This window comes from Danio rerio, chromosome 4 (genome assembly GCF_049306965.1).
Source record: "Danio rerio strain Tuebingen ecotype United States chromosome 4, GRCz12tu, whole genome shotgun sequence".
NCBI classification, from domain to species: Eukaryota; Metazoa; Chordata; class Actinopteri; order Cypriniformes; family Danionidae; genus Danio; species Danio rerio.
Window position 1 is genome coordinate 3791944 of NC_133179.1, and position 23934 is coordinate 3815877.

The following is a 23934-nucleotide window of genomic DNA, read 5'->3' on the forward strand; positions in this document are numbered from 1 at the left end:
AACTGTGAAGTATGGGGGCAGTAGCATCATGTTGTGGGGCTGTTTTGCTGCAGGAGGGACTGGTCCACTTCACAGCATAGATGGCATCATGAAGAAAGAACATTATGTAGAAATACTGAAGCAACATCTCAAGACATCAGCCAAGAAATTAAAACTTGGCCACAAATGGGTCTTCCAAACAGACCATGACCCTAAGCATACTGCCAAATGAGTTAAAATGTGCTTTAAGGACAACAGAGTGAAAGTTTGGGAGTGGCCATCACAAAGCCCTGATCTCAATCCTATTGAAAATTTGTGGGCAGAGTTGAAAAAGCTTGTGCGAGCAAGACAGCCTACAAATCTGACTCAGTCACACCAATTCTGTCAGGAGGAATGGGCCAAAATTCTTTCAAACTATTGTGAGAAGCTTGTGGAAGGAGACCCAAAAACATTTGACCAAAGTTATACAGTTTAAAAGCAAAGCTAAAAAATACCAAGGAAATGTATGAAATTTTTGACTGTCTAGAAATTAATAAAAAATTATCAAAAAATGTCTCTTATTATTCTGGCATTTAGCAAATGTAAATCATTTAGGGAATCCTAAAGGACCTAAAATAGTAAACGTTTAATATGATTTACCATCAGACATTTTTAAAAATGGTGTTTTTTTTTAAGAGTTTATGTAAACTTCTGGTTTCAACTATGTGCTTAAGTTGAAGCGATCTATACTTTTTAAAATATAATTGTTTTGTCTTTTTTTTACTGTAATTTGCCATAAAAGTCATAAATAAAATTATAAACAAAAAGAAAAACAATTATAGTAAAAAGTTATAAAGTTTGTAAACAACTGTACTTGACATATTGAGTCAGTTTGATTGATGTAAGTTGGAATGACTTAAAAATTTAATTTGATTCAGCACACAAAACAAATTGAAGTCAGCAGCGATTTTTTTTTTTTTTTAACAATGATGTCATATCCTGTTTGGTTTCAGGAAAGTCCCTCTAGCGGTGGAAAGTGCATCTGAAGTTTCTCCTCTGAGCTCAGCGTTTCTCTCGGCTCCTCTGGACGGCGTCTCCATGCTTTCTTTTTCTCACAACGGCGCTGGCGTTTTCTGTATTCGGGACCCTGAACCGGGGCCCCGACAGCAGAGGAATAAACCGGCCAAAAACCAGAAAGCCTCAGCAGAAATACCCAAAAAGCGGAAGAATGGGAACAGCTATGATTTTCCAGCACACATCAGTAACGGGACGATGGCTCTGAGTTCGAGGGCCAAACGAGTGCAGGATCCCACTGGCGTCCCGTCTCTCAGTGTTTTGCCATTTGGAGGCTCTGATGGGAGGAAGAGGAAGAGTTCGGGATCGAGCACCGGCAGCGACAAACCCAGCAAAACCACCAAATCCACTGCACTGGATGGGATTTTCAGGAAGAGCAGCAGTGTTTTACTGGCGGCGGTCGCAGAAACACCACAAAACACCTTGAGCAGACAGGTACTGATGGTGTTTTGATTGGCAAATGCATGCATAATTTTTTAGTGCAAAAACATATCAGATAAGATGATATCCATCATTCATATAATTCAAACCCAGACTCCCTCATGAAAATTAAAATAACAATAATACAATTTTATTGTTATTAAATAAACAAACAAACAAAAAATACAACAATACATCTAAAAATACCAAACCAACCAATACAAATTTACAATTGATATAAAACTATAGCAAAAACAAACTACTAAATGACTAAAACTTCACTTAAAATTAACATGAAATCATAAAATTTTAAACTATTCATAAATAGTAAGAAATACAAAATTATTTTACAGAAAAAGTGGATTACATTTTCTTTGTCCAGGCTGAATCTAACAGACAAGCTTTTAGTTTTAGAGTCTTAGAGGTTCCCAGATAATCCAAGAAAGAAAGGATCCCAGGTCAGATGAAATAGGAACAGTTTGTTCTTCATAGCCGTGGAGAAAGCCTCAAGTGGGATTATGCTGCAGTCTTCAAGCATCCATTGATTTAAACACTTTAAAAGAATACATTTCCGAGCAAAGTAAACCAAAGTATGTAGAAGGTCTCTGTTCTGAGAGTTATGAGGTATATCATGATTGAGAAACAATGAAATGCATGCATTTTTATATTATTGTATTTTATGCACTCCCCACTGATCAATGCACCCTTTTCACAACATTGTTATAATGCGTTTAGAGGTCATCAGCACCTTAAATCCTTAAACATTTTTAATATTTTGATGTATGAACAATTATATGTATTTATGTAAAGTTGAAGTCAATTATTAGCCCTCTTAAATAATGTTAATAATGTTTAACAGAGCAAGGAATTTTTCACAGTGTGTACTATACTATTTTTTGCTTCCGCAGAAAGTCTTATTTGTTTTATTTTGGCTAGAATTATAAAATGATTTATAAATACATGTTTCCAATTAGAAGCTGGTTATATTCACAAACGGTTGCCACACAACTGTGTTTAAACCCATTTTTGCATAATAGGTCCCCTTTAAAATAACTCTAAACCAACTTGATTTTTTTTTCTCTGTAGTGCTTTTATTACCTATTCAAACTTCATAGACACATGCTGAGAATTTCATCTTGTAAAAAAGGCATAACGGGACCCCTTTAAGACAGATTCATACTTATATATGTGTACATTAGCAAACCCAAACACACAGCGTCAAGTGAACATCCTTTCAAAGTATAATCCATTTGATAATGTGCTGTTTTTGCTGTCTTCAGTAGTTCGTTTTTTCCTTTTCTTTTAGGTTTGACAACTTATAAGTAGTACAAAAACAATTACAAGTTATTGTGCATGCCTGATTTTTCTTAGCATGCCTGCAATGCACAGTTTGCAGGTCAACTTTGATTTGTTTACGCTCTTTATAGTCATTTTATCCACATAGTGTCAACACTAAACCGGGAAACTGTAAGCAAAACGTAAACTGTACGATAATGAAATTCATATAAGACAAATTCATGCACGTATGCTAAATACCTGATCTCTCTCGCAGGCAAGGGTCCCTCACTGATGCAGTGCAAATCTGTGGTGACGCTGGAAGCTCCTGGATGTCCCGTGGTTCCTGATGGGACTCCAGCACTGTGTCTGTCCTGCCTTTATCCACCGCTGCCTCTGTCCCCGCTACGGTTGAGTCTCAGCATATGCGTTTACTTTCCCTACAGGGCTTCTTCCTTTCCCTTCCTGTTAGGAAAAAAAAAAGCGCACAAAAAGCTTCATCTGAGAGTTGCTTTGAAATGACGATGTCTCAAGACCTTCAGTTTCCGATTTTTAACCAGCACACGACCCGTTTCAGACATTCAGCGATGCACATATTGAGTTTTATTTTTCATTTTTTATGTAAATACAGAGGAAAAAACTCCTTCAGACTCAACCGTGTCGATTTGAAGTGCACTTAAATTCATGCCTAGACAATAGGAGGGGAATTTAAACGTTTCAATTAAGGGAATATTTTACAGACGCTTTTTTTGGCAAGTCGTATTTTTCTAAATGGGATGAATTCAGGTTTTCGAGTATTTCTTGCGTGGATTCAGACGTCAGGACTCGCGCGCCTGTTGTAAAGCGACTGATGAGTTTTTGTATAATAATTTATCGCTCTTTATTAATTTTTCTAACAGACCCGATTAGTGCTTCACACGTTGAGCAGAAGTATATTTGTATGCCATTTAAAAAAAGTATTATTGTTGGAAATGTGTGTACATATCTTTTATTATAATTGTTTGATTTTTTTATTTTGTATTTATTGTTAGTATCACTCAGAGGTTAAAGGATTTAGTGATTTCTATCTTCCGCAGTCATACATGTGTGTATCTTTATAGAGCGTCTTTCGATTGGTCCATTTATACTCTCAGATTATTATTATTATTATTATTATTATTTTATTTTTCTAAAGGAACAGTTACTGAAATTTGGATGTACCCACAGAATTTCAGCCTCGTCAAGAGGTAAGGTACATTGCTGTGAGCCAGTTTTGGTAGTCAGTCGAGTCTGTTGCCAATGTTGTTTGCTTTTTTAAAGATGTCTTTAGGTCATTTGTGCACCTAAAATGTGTTCAACCATCAGAAACAAAGACTTTCTCAGAGAGTTAACAGGGAATTATTTGATTATATTTAATAAAAATGCATTAAATTGGTCAAAAGTGGCGTTTATAATGTTATAAAAGCTTTTTATTTTATATAATTGCTGTTTTTAGTTCATGCATGTTTTTTGAGCAGCAAATCACAATGATTTCTGAAGGATCATGTGACACTGAAGACTGATAATAAATTAAATATTATAATATATTAATAAACAAAAATATGTATTTAAGTTATAATAATATTTAACAATTTTAGAGTTTATTACTGCATGTTTAATCAAATAAATACAGAATTTGGGAGCATAACATGCTCCTTTAATCATAAAAAACAACAATCTTAGCATATTACGCTCCCAAATGCTGTAGTTATTTGATTAAACGTGCAGTAATGAACTGTAAAATTGGTAAATAATATTATTACTTCAAACACCTCGTTTTTATATTAATATATTTTAATATTTAATTTATTATTATCATGAAAACTTGTATTTTGAACAGTAGTGTACACATTCCTGGCCTCATTGTGTATGATTTAATGCCTATTTAGCATCATAATACAATATAATGCAATAATAGCACAACACAATAGAAAACAGTTCTGTTTAAATTTGACTGAAAGTCTAGCTTTGCATAGAAACTACAACTGTAATATGTATTGCGAATGCCAATTTAATGTTGATGTCACGAGTAAAGTGTTTTATTTTTTATGTTTTCATCACTAAACTGAAATAATGATTATTTCCAAATAGGTTTGCACCAATCTATTGTCTACCATTCTTTGGAAATGGTAAACTCAAGTTATTAGTTTAGCAAAAAGTTAGACTTTTCAGAAATTGCTTAATAATTATGCTCAAATTGATGAGTGACTATTGACTTTATTCTTCATGTACGAATGGGCGCAGCCATTGGAATCTTCTTGGCTCGAGACTTCCATTCTCACTCACTTCCGTTAATTTTTAGACGTTAAAAACAGCTTGTTATGCTGCTTGATGTTGCAAACTGATATTTTTCTTATTATATTATACTTATTGTTATGTATATTCATGAACACACTATTTTGTAGAGCAAGTCCTTTGACCATTTTCAGCTGTTTATTATTTTCTAGTAATTTCTCCCATTCTGAATCAGCAGTTCCAATATAATTGCAAAAACGAGCACCCTTCCGCATCGCAGAATAAGGTCAATAAACCCCAAAGAATATACATTTTGTATGTGTACATTAGCAAACACACACACAGTCAAGTGAACATCCTTTAATCCATTTGATATTGTGTTTTTTTTGCTGTCTTCACTAGTTAGTTTCTTTACTTTTCTTTCATTGTTGACACCTTGTGGACAAAATAAGTAGTGCAAAAGCAGTTACAAGTTTATGTGCATGCCTGATTTTTCTAAGTATGCTTGCAATGCACAGTTTGCAGATAAACACTGAATTATTTTTGCACGTTTTTGGGGCATTTTATCCACATAGTGTCAACACTAAACCAAGAAACCAGAAGCAAGACATATACTGTACGATAATGAAATTCATATTACGCATATTCCATATTAAAAACCAATGTATAATTTGGGTTTAAGCCTTAATCTTCCCTTAATTCTAATCTGTTTCCTTAATCTTACAAAACAAACTCAATTTCCTCTTGTTTGATCTCTGAGAAGGTCTTCGTCATTTGCGTAATATTTCTTACGGAGGCAGAACTCCTCTAAAGATCCCTTTTGTTGCACTTTCATCTATCGGAGATACTTTTTTATTTATAAAAGTGTTGCTATATAATATGAGGAGGAGGAGGAGGAATAATCATGTATAGTTGTTGAGACAATGTACTCTCTGTGAAACCCGGCTTGTGTTTGCTGTGACGCCTCTTCTTTACCCCCCCGCAAACATAATGTACGATTATTACCGTGTTGCCTTGCTGCCAATGCGAAACTGTCAGAGCTAAAAAACCAACCCCGGATCCCTTCCACGCCATCTATTATGGGTGAAGTGCTTCCATGTGGATTTGGCGCTGTAATACTTTTAAGGTTGTGAAAACGAGGCGAGGACGATCGGTTACAATGTTTTGCCTTTTCCCATTGCACGTTAATCAACAGAGATTATTCTATAGAATTATTGCCACAATAATATATATATATTTTTCCAGAGCTGAATGAAGGACCGCCTAAGTCAGGGGTGTCCAAACTCAGTCCTGGAGGGCCGGTGTCCTGCTGAGTTTAGCTCCAACTCTCTTCAACACACCTGCCAGGAAGTTTCTAGTAAATCTAGTAAGCGCTTGATTAACTGGTTCTGGTGTGTTTGATTAGGGTTGGAGCTAAACTCTTCAGGACACCAGCCCTCCAGGACCGAGTTTGGACACCCCTTTCCTAAGTAAACAGAACTGCAAACTGACCTGGTTATGAAAGCTTATATTGATCTTGTTTTAGTGCAACAAAAGTCTGTACTGCAGTTTATAAGTTTGACATTAGACCACAAATCCTGTCATAAGTGTAAATTATTTCGAAATTGAGATTTATACATAATTTGAAAGCTGAATAAATAGGCTTTTGTGGATGTATGGTTTGTTAGGATAGCACTATATTTTGCCGGAATACAACTAAAAACTTTTGGAATTTGCCAAAAATATTCCTGTGCAACATAAGACTGGTTTTGTGCTCCTGCGTCACATTATGAGCTGTACCAAAGCTATGAAGTATAACTATAACGTCCCTCTTTTAGAAATGAATGAATGTCACTATGGCAAAGCAGTGCAATTTTTATCCATTTTTGTTTTTTTGTGCTTTATTTGCAAACATGTTTGGAAATTATCATTATTTTAAAATAACATGAACAAAGCAGCATGTTAGCATTTGTTTAATCTCATTTTGTCGTTTTCTTAATGTTTATTTCCAAACAGGTTTCCAAACTGGTCAAGTTGCCGATTTCACCAGGAATTCACTGAGATTTAAATTGCATTTGGTTGAAATAATATTTTAGGCTATGTGTTTGGTTATGATTTCAGGAGAAAACACTGAGCAAAACCATTTGCTTCCATGTAAAGGAAACTTCCTAAAGCAATATGTACTCTATCTCTTTTGTTTCATTCAGCCAGTTTAATCCATTCTGACTTATTATTATTTTTTACTTGTTTAAAGTTTTTTATTAATTTATTTATTTTTGTGTATTTATTTTGTTATTTTTTCTTCTATAATGGGGCATTTCCACAAAACAGATTTTAGCAATTAACAAAAAACTTTTCAAAACTATTAATTTTAATGATTCATTAACTTATGAGTAGAGCCAGACGGAATCTGCGGACATTTTTTGCTATTTCTGCGCAGAATTTTGGTAAAAATCTGCAGAATCATGTGCAATGATTTTGGGAGTATCTTAACTACAACCTTAATATATTAAATAAAAAGTAATAACTTTTTAACTTGTATTTAATGTTTACAATGCAAATCTAATTGGATCCACATTATTTGGTAAACAGAGTAATTCTTTTATATAATATTTACTAAAATATCTACTAAAAGAAAGAAAATATTACTTTACAAACTGTACTGTAAACAAATCATATGAATATTTTCATATTAGTCAATAATATTACTGAAACTAATTTAAAAACTGAATAAATCTAAATTTACACACATTTACACAAGTAAATAAACAGAATAAATGATGGGCTAAAAATCTGCAGAATTCTGCGCGCACAGATTCCGTGCGGCCTACTCATGGGACAACATGGGGCATAAAAACTGAAAAAAACAAAACAAACAAACAACCAAAACAGCAATTTAGTGGACTACAGAACTGTATGTGCACGGGCACTTGATGTTTCTTTACAGATGATATCACCATCTACTGGCCTGGCATGCAGAATAACAGCATTTATGATAGTTTTAACAGCAGATGGTGCTGTATGCTTACAAGCAGCCATACTCTGCTTGCATATAATTCCTTACAAATGCCACTTAATCTTAAAATAATCATTAATAAACTTAGGAAATGTTTAAGCGGATTACACGTGTGTTGGTTGCGTTTACATTAATCTCGTGAAATAAAAGCCAATTTACATTGCTCACTGAATGCACAAGCGCTCTTCCTCATGGGTGATGAAAAAAAAGTCCATATTGCGCCATCTGCTGTTTAAAAACTAGCCTAGAGCGCCGTCTGCTGTCAAAAACTAGCCTAGAGCGCCATCTGCTGTCTAAAAACTAGACTAGAGCGACATCTGCTCTTTAAGAACTAGCCTAGAGCGCCACCTGCTGTTTAAAAACTAGCCTAGAGCACCGTCTGCTGTTAAAAACTAGCCTAAAGCGCCATCCGCTGTTAAAAACTAGCCTAGAGCGACATCTGCTCTTTAAGAACTAGCCTTGAGCGCCATCTGCTGTTTAAAAACTAACCTAGAGCACCGTCTGCTATTAAAAACTAGCCTAGAGCGCCATCTGCTGTTAAAAACTAGCCTAGAGCGCCATCCGCTGTTAAAAACTAGCCTAGAGCGACATCTACTGTTTAAAAACTAGCCTAGAGCACCATCTGCTGTTTAAAAACTAGCCTAGAGCACCGTTTGCTGTTTAAAAACTAGCCTAGAGTGCCATCTGCTGTTAAAAACTAGCCTAGAGCGCTGTTCGATGTTTAAAAACTAGCCTAGAGTGACGTCTGCTGTTAAAAGCTAGCCTTGAGCGACGTCCGAGGTTAAAAGCTAGCCTTTGAGCACCATCTGCTGTTAAAAACTAGCCTAGAGCAATGTCTGCTGTTAAAGGCTAGCCTTTGAGTGCCATCTGCTGTTCAAAACTAGCATAGAGTGACGTCCACTGTTAAAGGCTGGCCTTTAAGCGCCATCTGCTTTTCAAAACTAGCCTAGAGCGACGTCCGCTGTTAAAAGCTAGCCTTTGAGTGCCATCTGCTGTTAAAAACTAGCCTAGAGTGACATATGCTGTTTAAAGCTAGTCTTTGAGCGCCATCTGCTGTTCAAAAATAGCCTAGAGCAACGTCCACTGTTTAAAGCTTGTCTTTGAGCGTAATTTGCTGTTCAAAACTAGCCTAGAGCAGTGTCTGCTGTTAAAAGTTAGCCTTTGAGCGCCATCTGCTGTTAAAAAGTAGCCTAGAGCAACGTCTGCTGTTAAAAACTAGCTTTTGAGCGCCATCTGCCGTTAAAAAACTAGCCCAGAGCGACATCCAATGTTAAGGGCTAGCCTTTGAGCACCATCTGATGTTCAAAACTAGCCTACAGCAACGTCCGTTGTGAAAAACTAGCCTAGAGCGACGTCTGCTTTTAAAAACTAGCCAATAGCACCATCCGTTGTTAAAAACCAGCTAAGAGCAATGTCGGCTGTTAACAGCTAGTCTTTGAACACCACCTGCTGTTATAAACTAGCCTAGAGCGACACCTGCTGTTAAAAGCTAGCCTAGAGCACTGTCTATTGTTGAAACCTAGCCTAGAACCCCATTTTCTGTTAGAAACTAGTCTAGAGCGACGACTGCTGTTAAAAGCTACATTTTAAGTGTCATCTGCTGCTAAAAGCTAGCTTAGAGCGACATCTGTGTTAAAAGTTAGCCTAGAGCAAAAACCCCTGTTAAAAGCTAGCCTTTGAGCACAATCTTCTGTTGAAAACTAGCCTAGAGTGACGTCTGCTGTTAAAAGCTAGTCTATGAGCGCCATCTGTTGTTAAAAACTAGCTTATAGCGACATCAGGTGTTAAAATCTAGCCTTTGAGTGCTGTTCGCTCTTAAAAATCAGCCTAGAGTGCCATCTGCTGTTAGAAACTAGCCTAGAGCGACGTATGCTGTTAAAAACTAGCTTTTGAGCGCCATCTGCTGTTAAAAACTAGTTTAGAGCTACGTCCACGGTTTAAAGCTAGTCTTTGAGCGCCATCTGCTGTTAAACATTAGCCTAGGGCGCCATCTGCTGTTAAAAAACAGCCTAGAGCGCCGTCTGCTGTTAAAAACCAGCCTAGAGCGCCGTCTGCTGTTAAAAACCAGCCTAGAGCGCCGGCTGCTGTTAAAAACCAGCCTAGAGCGCCGTCTGCTGTTAAAAACTAGCCCAGAGCACCATGTTTGGTTTAAAACTAAATAAGAATTGATTGAAGAGAGAATAGCGATGCATTTAAAAAAAATCTCTGAATTGATGCAGAGTCTTTTTTTCTTGAACAGTTTTTCGCCACAGCTGTATGTCCAGGGGTGGGTAGGGGGTAAATTGAAATTTGTAAATCATCCCAATACTGGTCCCATGCTAACATTAATTTATTTCTGAAAGTAATCTGACTTTTTTGGCCTTTTTATTTTTGTTTTCAGTCATCTTATCTTTTTCATTCTAGGAACTGTGTAAGGTTTAAACTGTCATTGGTTTTAATGGAATAAATGTATCGTTACAAGCTTAAAATCCCTGTGAACGACTCACCGCTTGATCCACGTAAAGGAAACTGCCCGAAGCAATATGAATTATTTCTCTAATGTTCTTCTTTCTGTTCAGTTCGTCTACTGAGAAATGCATTGTTGCATGTGTGCGTATTACTACTACTTTGCCATTATTACTGAATGTCATTTGCTAAATAGATGGTTTTGTCATTGCACAAGCGGCTTCATACAGTGTCCTTCCTCTCCTCAAACACAAATGTCCATAGATCGATTATATGAAATATCGATATGTATTATACCTGCAGTGCTTCAGTGTGACCCAGCCATAACAATTGTAAAGATTTCGAAGGCCTTATTTTTATACCTGCTGGACTATTCTGACTCTCCAGATGTCGCATTGGAGGTGTTAATAGGCATTTATCTCGTTCTCTCGTGTCCTTTATACAGTTTGTGTCCTCTTGGCCCATGTGTTCTCAATGATATAGATGTGTATTTTCAGGTTTGATGATATTTTGCATTTCGGCTGTTACAGAAATACATTTTTTTTTCTAACGTGCTCTGCTTGTGTTCTTGATTTACAGTCAAGTGTCTGTTCAGAATTTAGTGTTTATTCCTGCTGTCTGTCCTATCTATCTATCTATCTATCTATCTATCTATCTATCTATCTATCTATCTATCTATCTATCTATCTATCTATCTATCTATCTATCTATCTATCTATCTATCTATCTATCTATCTATCTATCTATCTATCTATCTATCTATCTATCTATTTAGGCCTCCATCCATCTATCCATCTATCTATCTATCTATCTATCTATCTATCTATCTATCTATCTATCTATCTATCTATCTATCTATCTATCTATCTATCTATCTATCTATCTATCTATCTATCTATCTATCTATTTAGGCCTCCATCTATCTATCTATCTATCTATCTATCTATCTATCTATCTATCTATCTATCTATCTATCTATCTATCTATCTATCTATCTATCTATCTATCTATCTATCTATCTATTTAGGCCTCCATCTATCTATCTATCTATCTATCTATCTATCTATCTATCTATCTGTCTGTCTGTCTGTCTGTCTGTCTGTCTGTCTGTCTGTCTGTCTGTCTGTCTGTCTGTCTGTCTGTCTGTCTGTCTGTCTGTCTGTCTGTCTATCTATCTATCTATCTATCTATTTAGGCCTCCATCCATCTATCTATCTATCTATCTATCTATCTATCTATCTATCTATCTATCTATCTATCTATCTATCTATCTATCTATCTATCTATCTATCTATCTATCTATCTATCTATCTATCTATTTATCCGTCTATCAATCTATCTATCTATCCATCCATCCATCCATCCATCCATCTATAGATTTATGCCTCTATCTATCTATCTATCTATCTATCTATCTATCTATCTATCTATCTATCTATCTATCTATCTATCTATCTATCTATCTATCTATCTATCTATCTATCTATCTATCTGTCTGTCTGTCTACCCATCCATCCATCCGTCTATCTAATGAATGATTTTTTTCCCGCGCTATTCTCGACGGTTTCCTAGCAACGTGTCTACCCGGCACCTGAGGTCAGTTTACTTTGCATTGACCGCTTATTTTGCATCACACATTTTACATTATTATTCTACATATACTGTAAATATAGATCAGTTTTTGGGTAAGATATCCGACTAATAAAACTATTAATAGTAGTATTAGTGACATTTTATTATATTAAGACTATGCGTAGCCTATGATTAGTAATACGATCTCATTTTGTTAAATGTAAACAGCTAAGTTAGTGTGGAAAGCTTTTTTTAATTCGCTTTATTAGACTTTTTCTTTATTAATAGTATACCACACATTAAATGATTGTAATTATTAAACAAGTTAAAATGTGATTATTAAAAAAAAAAATATTGAATAGGCTATGCAAAGTTTAACAATTTATTGAGCTGGCTTATTGAACTTTTCATCCTATTCTTTAGTTCAATAATTGTCAGAATTTTATTTTAGAGCTAGTTGTAAACTTTTAAACTGTTTAAAACTTGTTTGCATGATAGCCAAAGTGATTTACTGCATTATTATTAGCCGCATAGATCAACTTAAGCCTGAATGTCATGTTTGGCGATCATTTATCCATCGACTCTTCTGGAAACTCGAACACTGGATCTTTTAGATAAGACTTCTTGTGAGTGAGGTAAGTTAGTTTTATATTCGCACATTTATTTAGTGACACGCTCCCTATTGTTTGTATGCTGTGGTACTTTTAATATTCAATCTGAAATCACATGTAAGTTACTTTAAAATAACATTAGCACTATTTAATTAACTGCTAACAATGTACTTTGATAGTCTTTGGCTGCTAATGTGGTTTCCCTATTAGCAAATAATACTTTTATGAGACTGTATTATCAAGGAGAAAGTCTTAATGAGCAAATATAAAACCAAACTTCTTGTGTACAAGTTAAGTAAGTTAAGTATACTCACTAGGTCACGGCACCCTGATGGATTTCAAGTGTTTGCTCAATAGTGCACGTGTGCTGGAGAGAGTCACATTCATGCGCGTGGACGCGTCACGCAACATCCAGGAGCACCTCAAGAGAGCCAAAGTCGAAGATCTTCCGGGAATTTATCGGTGAGAACAACAACAAGCTTCTTTTAGGATCTCAAACATAAGATGAAGCGACTTGTGTGTGTTTAAGACGCGTAAACGCGTCGCGTTTCCTCCCCGAAGGCTGTTGTTTTGCAGAAAATGGCGTCATGGTTTTGTTGTTCGGGCTGAGGATCGCGAAGACGCGGCTCGGTTATGATCCCGCTCACCTTTATTAAATGTTTACATAGTTTTCGGATGGAAAAGGTTGTTGTTAACTGTATTGGTTGTGTTTTGTGCTCGTTTTGATCGCGTGTGAGTGAGGAGAGCGCGCGCAATGGTGCGAGGCTCTCCAGCGGTTACGCGCAATGACGCACGCAGCTGCAAGTGAGGGGATTTTTGGTTTCAAAATACAAATACGTGATGTTTATAGGTTTTAAAGTTCATTATTTGGTGTTTACGAAAGTCTTTTAATATTATTTATACGCGTCAGGTGATATTTATTGTTTTAAAACGCACCGCGAGTGGTTCTTCCTCATTGAGTGTCGTTTGTTAGCGTAAACTGTGTTGCTTTCAAACACGTTTCTGGATGAGGCGTGAGCGAAAACACAATGTTTATGCTAAAGTGGAAGTTTGTGTTTTGTGACAACGTGTTATTCAATCAAAACTCAGTGTGTGAAGTTGAAAAACACACTTAAGGAGAAGTTTAGAAAGTTTTTAGACGTGTGTTTAATGCGAAACTAGCGTGATTGAGCCACAGTTTCTCGATGTTGTTTCTAGTGTTGATTAAACCCAATGTTAGACTGACAACTGTAAATGAAAATAACATTAAACTCATCAGCAGTTTATTTGTTTTAAATGCCAGTATAGTTGTTTAAACTTTAGTCAGCTGTTTTTACTACCTACCTATTTTGTTTAACAATGCTTTCTAAATGTATAGTAGGCTACATGTTATGCAGAAGGAATATAAATTAGTACAGAAATTAAGCAATTCATTATTTTTTGAAAACTGTATGTGCACTTTGTTGAAATTTATCAAATTACTTAATTAAAATGAGCTGAAACAACACAATTTTTTATATTTTTTTGGCCCAACTTATTTGTTTTATGTTAAAAACACTTAAATTTGTACAGATTAACTTAATTCCTTAATTTTTTTTTATTGGTGCCTAAATGGTTGTTGTTAGATCGGATATGGTTGCGGCCCGAAGTTACAGAGAATATTTTATATAATTTATTAAATTACCCATTTATTGTATTTTATTAACGTCTACCCCCCACTACAACCCTAAACCCAATCATCACAGTACTGTAAAATATGAATTATTGCTATACAGTTTCATAAATTGCTGCTATATTGATGCACTTCCGGCCAGCCGCATATCTGATCTAGACTTTACCAACATAAATTGTTTCTGTGTAACACAGTACACTGTAAACAGATGCTGGAAGTAAAATCAGAAGATTTGGGGAAAAAATTTGAGTCAAAATGATTGAATATGCAGACATAGTTCATGTGATTGTAATAATTATTCTAATTTTTCTGCATAAATTAACTTTTGCAGTTATTAAGCTTTGCTTGATAAGTTAGCTGCCAGTGACTCTAGACGTTATAAAATAACTTATTATGAATGACAACAACATTTTGAGAGGCTTGCAAAGACAAATAGTTGAAAACGGGATTCAAAGTGCTGTTGTGCATCAAAATGTTGCCAAAGTTTTGATTTTTTTTTGTGAATTAAATGTGTATTAAGGGTTTGTAATCACACACACACACACACACACACACACACACACACACACACACACACACACACACACACACACACACACACACACACACACACACACACACACACAAACAATATTTATGAACTACAGGACTGTATTTGCACAGGTGTATAGCATTTCTGTATAGAGTGACACCGCCATCTACTGGCCTGGCATAATTAATATCACATTTTTAGTCATTAATTTTTTTTTTAATTCATGTAAAATAAATAATTTTGACTTTTTTTTTGTTTGTATACACTTATACATTATATTTCTAAATTATTAAATAAACAAAAGTTGTTAATTTTTGTAACTAAGTGTGAAATACAGCTTTGTAAATCTGTTATATATGCATAGTTAATGCTGTCACATTTTCACATGTCAACTCTTAATCAATTTGATATGTTATGTTGATGTGACAATATGCTGAGGTGTTTATCACCCACAATTATGTCAAATACAGCAATTAATAAATATATATATTTATAAAACAAGCAGCACTACTAAGATTCATAACTATATATTTGAATATTTATAAGATGATTAGAATGGGTTTAAATTGATGGTGTAAAATAGGCTTTTGTTTACTTCCCAGTACACTTGTCATGTGTAATTTTTGAAGGGGCAGTTCAGCCTAAACTGAAAATTATGCCATAACTCACCCTTCACTTTCCTGCAAGTTTCCGTCTTCTGTTAAACACAAAAGAAGATACTTTGAAGAATGTTGGAAGTCACTTTCCATTGGCATCCATAGGAACTACGGGAACATTTTTCAAAACATATTATTTTGTGTTAACAGAATAAAAGAAGCTCATGGAGGTTTTGGAACCACTTAAAGGAATGCAAACAACGGGAATATACATTTGTTTGGGTGAACTATCGCTGTAAGTTATTTAGCTGGAAGAATATTGTTTCCAACAGATGTCAGCATAGAGCAGTAGATAGTTAATAAAACACAAAAATCTGTGATCTGTCATCATTTTTTCACCCTCACGTCAGCACAAACTATGAGGCTGTCGATCACAAAGGAAGATATTTAGTACAATGTCCATGCTGTTCATTTTGAGTGGGTAAAAGTGAATTATTTGCTTTCCAAAAACACAACAACAAAACACAATGTACATCTCAAATGTAGTCTATGACTTTTTATATCACTTTGGTAACACTTTACAATAAGGTTCATTAGTTAATGTATTAACTAACATGAACTAATCATGAACAACACACGTACAGCATTTATTAATTATAATTGAACATTTACTAATGCATTATTAACATCCAAGTCCATTCTTGTTGACATTTGTTAATGCACCATGAGTTAACATGATCTAACAATGAACAACGGTATTGTCATTAACTAACGTTAACTAACATAAACTAATACAGTAGTAAATGTATTGTTGATTGTTTGTTCATGTTAGTAAATGCATTAATTAACATTAACTAATAAACCTTATTGTAAAGTGTGACCATCATTTTTTCATAACATTTTATATTTAATATTTTTTTATTTTAATATAATCTTAGATTTTTATGCATTTATATGCATGACAACTTTGTCTGAAGAACAGAAATCAAGTAATTTTAATAAAAATCATGATAATATTTGGTCCTTTAATTTTTCACATGTATAAGGAAACATTATTCTGAGTTTTTTAATTAATTTATTTTCATTTTTTAAATTTTTCGTTTATGTCCTAAAGAAAAAAATTATATTAAAAATAGAAAATTATTTCTCCTTTTTTATTTATGATTAAATTATATTATTTTATTATTATTTCTTGCATTTAATTAGTTTAATTTGGTCAGTCTAGCCAAGCATTTGGAAAGCAGCCAGCCAGCACTCTTCTTTATTCAATAAAATGTCAATGGCTGCTTCATCTAACACCCATTGTCTCTGTGAGTGGTGTTTGATGGCTCTTTTTACATGCAGGCTTTAGTAAGTATTGAGTCAGGGCCCCGTTTGTTGTTTCGTTTTTCATCTGTGATCGGATTGGATGTAGTAAAGTAGGCATTTCATTCAGAAAGATCAGTGGAAAGTGTTTGGGAAGAGTTATTACAACCTAACAGACTCTTCCTGCTTAACGTTTCTGTTTGTTGTCAAAACTGACAGCTGAAGGGGCGTGGTTAAGTATGCTAGCCCTGCCCAATACCTCAGGCTGAGGTAATCTGAGATTTGAACTGAAAACAAACAGGTTTCAATGTTAGATTACAATCTCATACATTTTTATTTTTCCTAATGACGTGCACAGATGAATTGACCACCACAAAACTAGCAATGTGAGCTGACAAAATCAATATGGTTAGTTTTGATATTCATGTGTACTTTAAGAGTGTTTGTCAGCACATTTCTGCTGTACATTTCGGCTTTTGGAGCCATTTATTGATCTACCTTTCTCTCAATCTCTGCAGAGACTCGTTTAATGTGCTTTTAGGATGGAGGAAGCTCCGTCCAATGAAAAATCTTGCCAGACGGATGTCTCTCCTGGATCTGATCATCCCATCAAGACACCAGGTGAACTCTCTGACTGTTTATTAAATGTTCTATGAATAATACATGACGCTCATTTCACCTGGACTAGTTTGGACTGAACAAAAGTAAATGCATTTCAATAGCCACCCATTCGCTCTGATCCTTTCACTGTTAGAGGATTAGTGCAAATTCCTCATGGCTTGCTATTGTCGTGCACTCAGTTGGGGTCACTGAAGTCTGTGACCCTTACAGAGAAAAGATCACACTCCTCCCCCTCAGCCTGTGGCTATAATGAAAGAAAATGCATACATAACTGAGTGTGAAATGGAAACTAACAGTGAATCTGTGAGGTTTATTAATGTAGTATTATGCAGTTCAGTGTTTTGGAGCATGGATTGGGATGATCTTCAGCATTTATATAGTAGGATGTAATTAGACCACACCCATTTTGATGACGACGACTAATGCATGGGGGAGGCGCTTGAGTTTAAATGATTTTTCCTATGTACTGTATTGTTTTCCAGTCAGGATGTTTAGAAGGATATTGAGGACATCATGGAAGTAAAACTAATCTAAATGATTTATTTTAAATTATTTATTTATACGTTTAGTAAGTTATATTTAAGTTATAATTTAATATAAAATAAATGAATTTGAAATGAAAAAAATTTACTTGTTCCTCCTTTTATATGTTTTTGCATATTTTCCATTTGCATATTTTTCACAGTTTAAAAATATAAATATTCAACCCTAACAAACAGCACAGGTCACTGTTGTATTATATTATTTTCCAGTTTAAGTAACATTTAGTAATATAATAAGTAATTTTGGTGCTTAATCTAGATGTATTTATTATTATTATTATTATTATTATTATTATTATTATTATTATATTATTATTATTATTATTTTTGTGCTTAATCTAAATGTATTTATGACTATTATTATTTATTTTTAGCCAGTCCAATATATTTTGAAATAAAAATATTGTCATAATCCAGTATATAATATATAACACAACATTTTATTATTATTATTATTATTATTATTATAGTTTTATTATTTTTGTGCTTAATTCAAATGTATTTGTTAAATCTTTTTGTTTTTTAAGGTAGCTATTTTAATGCATTTTATAATGATGATAATAGTAATAATAATAATGATAGTAATAGTAGTAATAATAATAATAATAATAATAATAATAATACACATAACACATTATTTTTTATTATTATTATGAATTTGTTTTTAAGGTAGCCATTCCAATATATTTTATAATAATAATATTAGAATATATAGCACATTATTATTATTATTTTATTGTTATTATTATTATTAATTAATTTTTAAGGTAGCCATTCCAATACAATCTGTAATGATGATGATAATAATAATAATAATAATTACAATAATAAAAATACCAATAATACTACTACTACTACTACTACTAATAATTATTATTATTATTATATTATCTTTAAGGTAGCCATTCCTTTAGATTTTAAAATAACTATAATATTGTTATAGTCTAATATATAAATCATAACACCAAAAATATAATAATAATAATAATAATAATAATAATAATAATTATTAGTTTTTAAGGTAGCCATTCCTTTAGATTTTAAAATAATAATAATATAGTTATAATCTAATATATAATATATAACACAGAAATATTATTATTATTATTATTATTATTGTTATTGTTATTATTAATACTATTATTATTAATAATAATACTATTATTATAGTTTTGTGCTTAATCTAAATGCATTTATTACTTTTATTATTTATTAGTTTTTAGGTAGCCATTAATAATAATAATAATAATAATAATAATAATAGAATACATGTACATATTATTATTATTATTATTATTATTATTATTATTATTATTATTATTAATTTGTTCTACAAATTTAAAGTTTTAAGTATTATTCCTACGTTTTTCTTTCTGTCTTTTTAAAAACTTTGGTTACTAAAAAAAAATAATAATAACAACACTGTCATGCCCATATACCATCACTCAGAGACAGTCATTAATTCTCTAAAACAAAGTTTTTTTTCACTCATCTGACACTTGTCACGTGCTCAATATTCAAACCCTGGTCTCTAATGTACAGATGAGACCCGCTCTAGCAGAAACACACCAATCCTTCACTCCCACAGAAACATCCATCATCTGCGTTCAACTTCACAGCACGGGATTGATTGTGAGTGTGTGTGAGAGTGTGTGTGTGTATAAACGTCCACCTCCTCACCTCGCTGCCAGACTTCAGGCCGTTTCTGGAGGAAATTCCCTCACACAGTCATAAAACACCTTCAATATACGGCGAGTCTTGCTTTAAACACACCGCTGGTCCGGTCATAAATTCTCCAGCATCTCCATCATCAATCTCCAGCTGATTTGGTCGCTTTATCCTCAGCTGTGTTCCTGCTCCGTATCTTCACACTCCATTGATTTTTCACCTCCTCACGTAGTGAAGAGTTATCGTCTTGCTGCGCATATATCAGCTCAAGTGATGAAAATGCTTCTTTAAAGGATCCCTATTATGCAAAAATCACTTTTATAAGGGTTTTAAACACAGATGTGTGGCAGCAGTGTGTGAATATAACCAGCTTCTAATTATAAATATGTATTAATTTTATTTTTTATAGTCACACTTAAAAAAAACAGAAACTCTAGCATGACATTCTCCATTTGTACGTGTCATCAGAGGGGGAAAGCCCCGCCCACTAGTGACCATCTCTCCCACTAGGCTGACACAGAGGCATTTATAGCTCCGCCCTCTTTTGAAGAGCACAAACTCATTTGAATTTAAAGCGACAGTCACCAAAACTCCACAATTAGGATCAAAACCTCAAAGAGACTGTTTTAAAGAATAAAAAAAATAGCGACCTTAAAGTATGATTATATTAAAACTAATTCCTTATTATAACTTATGAAGTTATCAATAGTTTGTGAAATGTGTTGCAATTATTCATTAATTTTCCTTTCCGGATTAGTCCCTTTATTCATCAGTGGTTGCCACAATGTACTGCCAACTTATTCAGCATATGTTTTACAAAGCGGATGCCCTTCCAGCTACAACCCAGTAATGGGAAACACCCATACACTCTTCCATTCACACTCGGCCAATTTAGTTTATTCAATTCCCCTGTAGCGCATGTGTTTGGACTGTGGGGGAAACTAAAGCACCCAGAGGAAACCCACGCCAACAAACTCCACACGGAAATGTCAACTGGCCCAGCCAAGACTCAAACCAGTGACCTTCTTGCTGTAAGGCGGCCACCGTGCCGCCCTTGTTGTAATTAATAATAATTAGTTAATTACCAATAGTTAATATATAATTTCAAATAATAAATATAATGAATAATAATTTACAACAACACAGCTGTCACCTCACAGCAAGAAGGCCGCTGGTTCGCAGGCCGCTACACATTTCTGTGTAGAGTTTGCATGTTCTCCCCGTTTTGATGTGGGTTTGCCTTACAGTTTGCCTCACAGTCCAAACACATGCGCTATAGGGGTATTGAATAAGCTAAATTTGTCATAGTGTTTGAGTGTGTGGGTGTTTCCCTGTGCTAGGTTGCGGCTGAAAGGGTATTCGCTGCGTAATAAAATATGCTGGATAAGTTGGCGGTTTATTCCACTGTGGTAACCCCTGATAACTAAGGGACTGAGCCGAAAAGAGAACGAATGAATGAATAATAAACGAACAGTGAATAAATGAAGAATTAAACACTTTACTAAAATTATAAGTAAAAAACATGGATGATACAGAATTGATAAACTGCAGAAAAAAATATTTTAAATATTTTATTTTTGAAGTTTTCTTTACATTAGACTGGAAAAAAAAACAATTTAGGAATAGCCGAAATGGTATCTTTACAGGTGCATGAAAAAGCAGTGTTTTTGCCTGTAATATCATGCCTCAAGCATACGAACAATATTAACACTAGCGATATTTCCAACTCCACTAATAAACCCCTTTCCTCTAATAGCCTCCGCGATGCAGAGCTCCATTAATCAAAGCTGTGAAATATTGGCATCCGTAACCCAAACAGAAGAGATATCATCCGATTTATCCAGTGGAAAAATGGAGACGCGTATTAAATCAAAGCTTTTGTTTCAGAGCCAGACGTTTTCGCAAATACTCATCGAGACAGTGTCAGGCGGCGGCCATCAATAATGCAAACTTTAATAAAGTCTCATTTACAAAAGCACGAGCTGAAGCGCTGAATGCATATGAGTCATATCAGCCAGATCTGCCATCCAAAACACACTGGCATGAACTCAGCCGACGAGACTTCAGATCATCATTTCTGCATAATGAGTTTGTCTGCGCTGGTTTATTCAGCCTGACACGCTGACATAAGTGTTAATAACGGAGATAAGCAGCATTATAACTGAATATTATTAACTGCGTGCGCTTTCTGTGATGCAATGGAAAGAGCTTTAGTGTGAGCGTTTACTAATGGGATTGTTTTTTTGTGGTGTGGATATTGGATAAATTCAACAAACAAACCAGCCAATCCAACAATATGTATATATAAATATAAATAAATAAATAAATAAATAAATGGATAACAAAAGGATGGATTGATGGATGTATGGTAGGATGCATGGATGGATGGTTGGATGGAAAATAAAATTATGGATGGAAAACAGATGGATGGATGGAAAACAAGGATGTACGGATGAATGGGAAATAAAAGGATGGATGGATGGATGGATGAATAGATTAATAGATGGATGAGATGCAAAAGAATAGATGGATGGATGGAATGATGGATCGATCAATGGTAAACAAAAGGATAGATTGATGGATGGATGGGTGGACGGATGGATGGATGGGTGGATGTATTGATCGATCGATGCATGGATGTTGCTCTAGGCGGTGCTCTAGGCTAGTTTTTAACAGCAGACGGTGTTCTAGGTGGTGCTCTATGCTAGTTTTTAGCACCGGATGTTGCTCTAGGCTAGTTTTAACACTGGATGTTGCTCTAGGCGGTGCTCTAGGCTAGTTTTTTACAGCAGACGGTGTTCTAGGTGGTGCTCTAGGCTAGTTTTTAACACCGGATGTTGCTCTAGGCTAGTTTTAACACTGGATGTTGCTCTAGGCGGTGCTCTAGGCTAGTTTTCAAAAGCAGACGATGCTCTAGGCAGTGCTCTTGGCTAAATTTTAAAACCGGATGTTGCTCTAGGCTAGTTATTAACAGCAGGTGGTGCTTTTGGCAAACTTTTAACAGAAGGTGGCACTCTAGGTTGGTTTTTAAAATTAGATGGTGCGCTAGGAGGTGCTCTATGCAAGTTTTTTTAACAGCAGGTGGGACTCCAAGTTAGTTTTTAACAGCAGGTGACGCTCTAGGCTAGTTTTTAACAGCAGACGATGCTCTATGTGGTGCTCTATGCACGTTTTTATCAGAGGATGTCGCTCTAGCCTAGTTTTTAACAGCAGGTGACGCTCTAGGCTAGTTTTTACAGCAGATGCTGCTCTAGGCTAGTTTTTAACAGCATACGCTGCTTTAAGCTAGTTTTTAACAGCAGGTGACGCTCTAGGCTAGTTTTTACAGCAGATGCTGCTCTAGGCTAGTTTTTAACAGCATATGCCGCTTTAGGCTAGTTTTTAACAGCAGGTGGTGCTCTTGTTATGTTTTTAACAGCAGGTGGCGTTCTAGGTTAGTTTTTAACAGCAGAGGGTGCTCTAGACTAGTTTTTGACAACAGATGGTGCTCTATGTTTGTTTTTAACGGCGGATGTCACTCTAGGCTAGTTTGTAGCAGCAGGTGGCTTTTAACAGTACGCTTAATTGTTCACAAGGAAGAGTGTGGCTTTTATGTCACAAGATTAATGTAAACACAGCTCATGCATCTTATGTAGAATGTATATATTGCATATTTTAAACAGTGCATTGATGTAACTGAGAAAAGCTCTATTTCTCTCGCAGTTTACTCAACAGAACCAGGAGATCCTCCCTTACTCCAAACCCCAATGCTCACCTCTAAATCTGGCATCCAGCAGATCATTGAGTGTTTCCGCACAGGTACACTGTCTCTACATGATATGTTTAAATAATATGTAAAGTATGTGAAAATTCAAGCCCCAGGACACAATCTCCTCAAGCCTCATCACTGCCCTCTTGTGCTCATTTGCAGGTACTGCACAGCTGAAGCACATTCTCCTGAAAGAGGTGGACACCATCTTTGAATGTAAACTCTGCCGCAGTCTCTTCCGTGGCCTTCCTAATCTGATCAAACACAGAGAAATGTACTGTTTCACTCGAATGCCTGAACATGATGGTTAGTATAATATAACTTTTCTGCTTTTGATCCTGTTCCAAAGAGATCACTGTTGAAATCACCCTGATGTACTTTCAGTGCCATATGGCTGTAAAATCTAATTATGTTTGGTAGGATTTGTGTTTATTTTATTTTTGGCATAGAAAAACTTTTAAAACCAACTTAATACTTACGGCTTGCACTTTTATAGCATTTAATTTACCCCATAGAACTTTATAAGGGATAATGTACATCCAGCCGGATGTTCTCACAGAATAAAGCCAGACTCCCAATACAAACCAGTTGGCAACACCCAAAATGTGTGTAAATGAAGACAGAAATTCCAGATTTTTAGTGAACGGTCTCTTTAATATAACATTTAA

The 23934-nt window shown here is 34.9% G+C and overlaps 2 protein-coding genes and 1 long non-coding RNA gene across 4 annotated transcripts in view; 2 read left to right on the forward strand and 1 right to left on the reverse strand.

The window, feature by feature from the left end:
* The window catches only part of atxn7l1 (ataxin 7-like 1), a 23501-nt gene extending 16798 nt beyond the window's left edge, over window positions 1–6703 (forward strand). The window contains exons 11-13 of one of the 2 annotated variants that reach the window (XR_012401727.1): window positions 972–1467; window positions 3005–3286; window positions 6407–6703. Coding sequence is in view for 1 of the 2 variants with exons in the window: in XM_003198215.7 (XP_003198263.2) it covers window positions 972–1467; window positions 3005–3022 (514 nt within the window). In the remaining variant the exon portion in view is untranslated. Of the gene's footprint in view, window positions 1–971; window positions 1468–3004; window positions 4148–6406 lie in introns of those variants that run through there. The other variant, XM_003198215.7, reaches the window with a different exon arrangement.
* LOC141381556 (uncharacterized) lies at window positions 6474–12976 on the reverse strand. Its single transcript, XR_012401730.1, has 4 exons — window positions 11928–12976; window positions 10075–11411; window positions 9559–9984; window positions 6474–9469 (listed from the first exon to the last, which is right to left on the reverse strand). It is a non-coding gene; the product is annotated as an uncharacterized lncRNA (long non-coding RNA).
* The window catches only part of znf800b (zinc finger protein 800b), a 19679-nt gene continuing 8712 nt past the window's right edge, over window positions 12968–23934 (forward strand). The window contains 4 exon segments of the mRNA NM_200436.1: window positions 12968–13065; window positions 17206–17308; window positions 23221–23316; window positions 23429–23572. Coding sequence (NP_956730.1) covers window positions 17230–17308; window positions 23221–23316; window positions 23429–23572 — 319 coding nt within the window. The 5' untranslated portion in view covers window positions 12968–13065; window positions 17206–17229.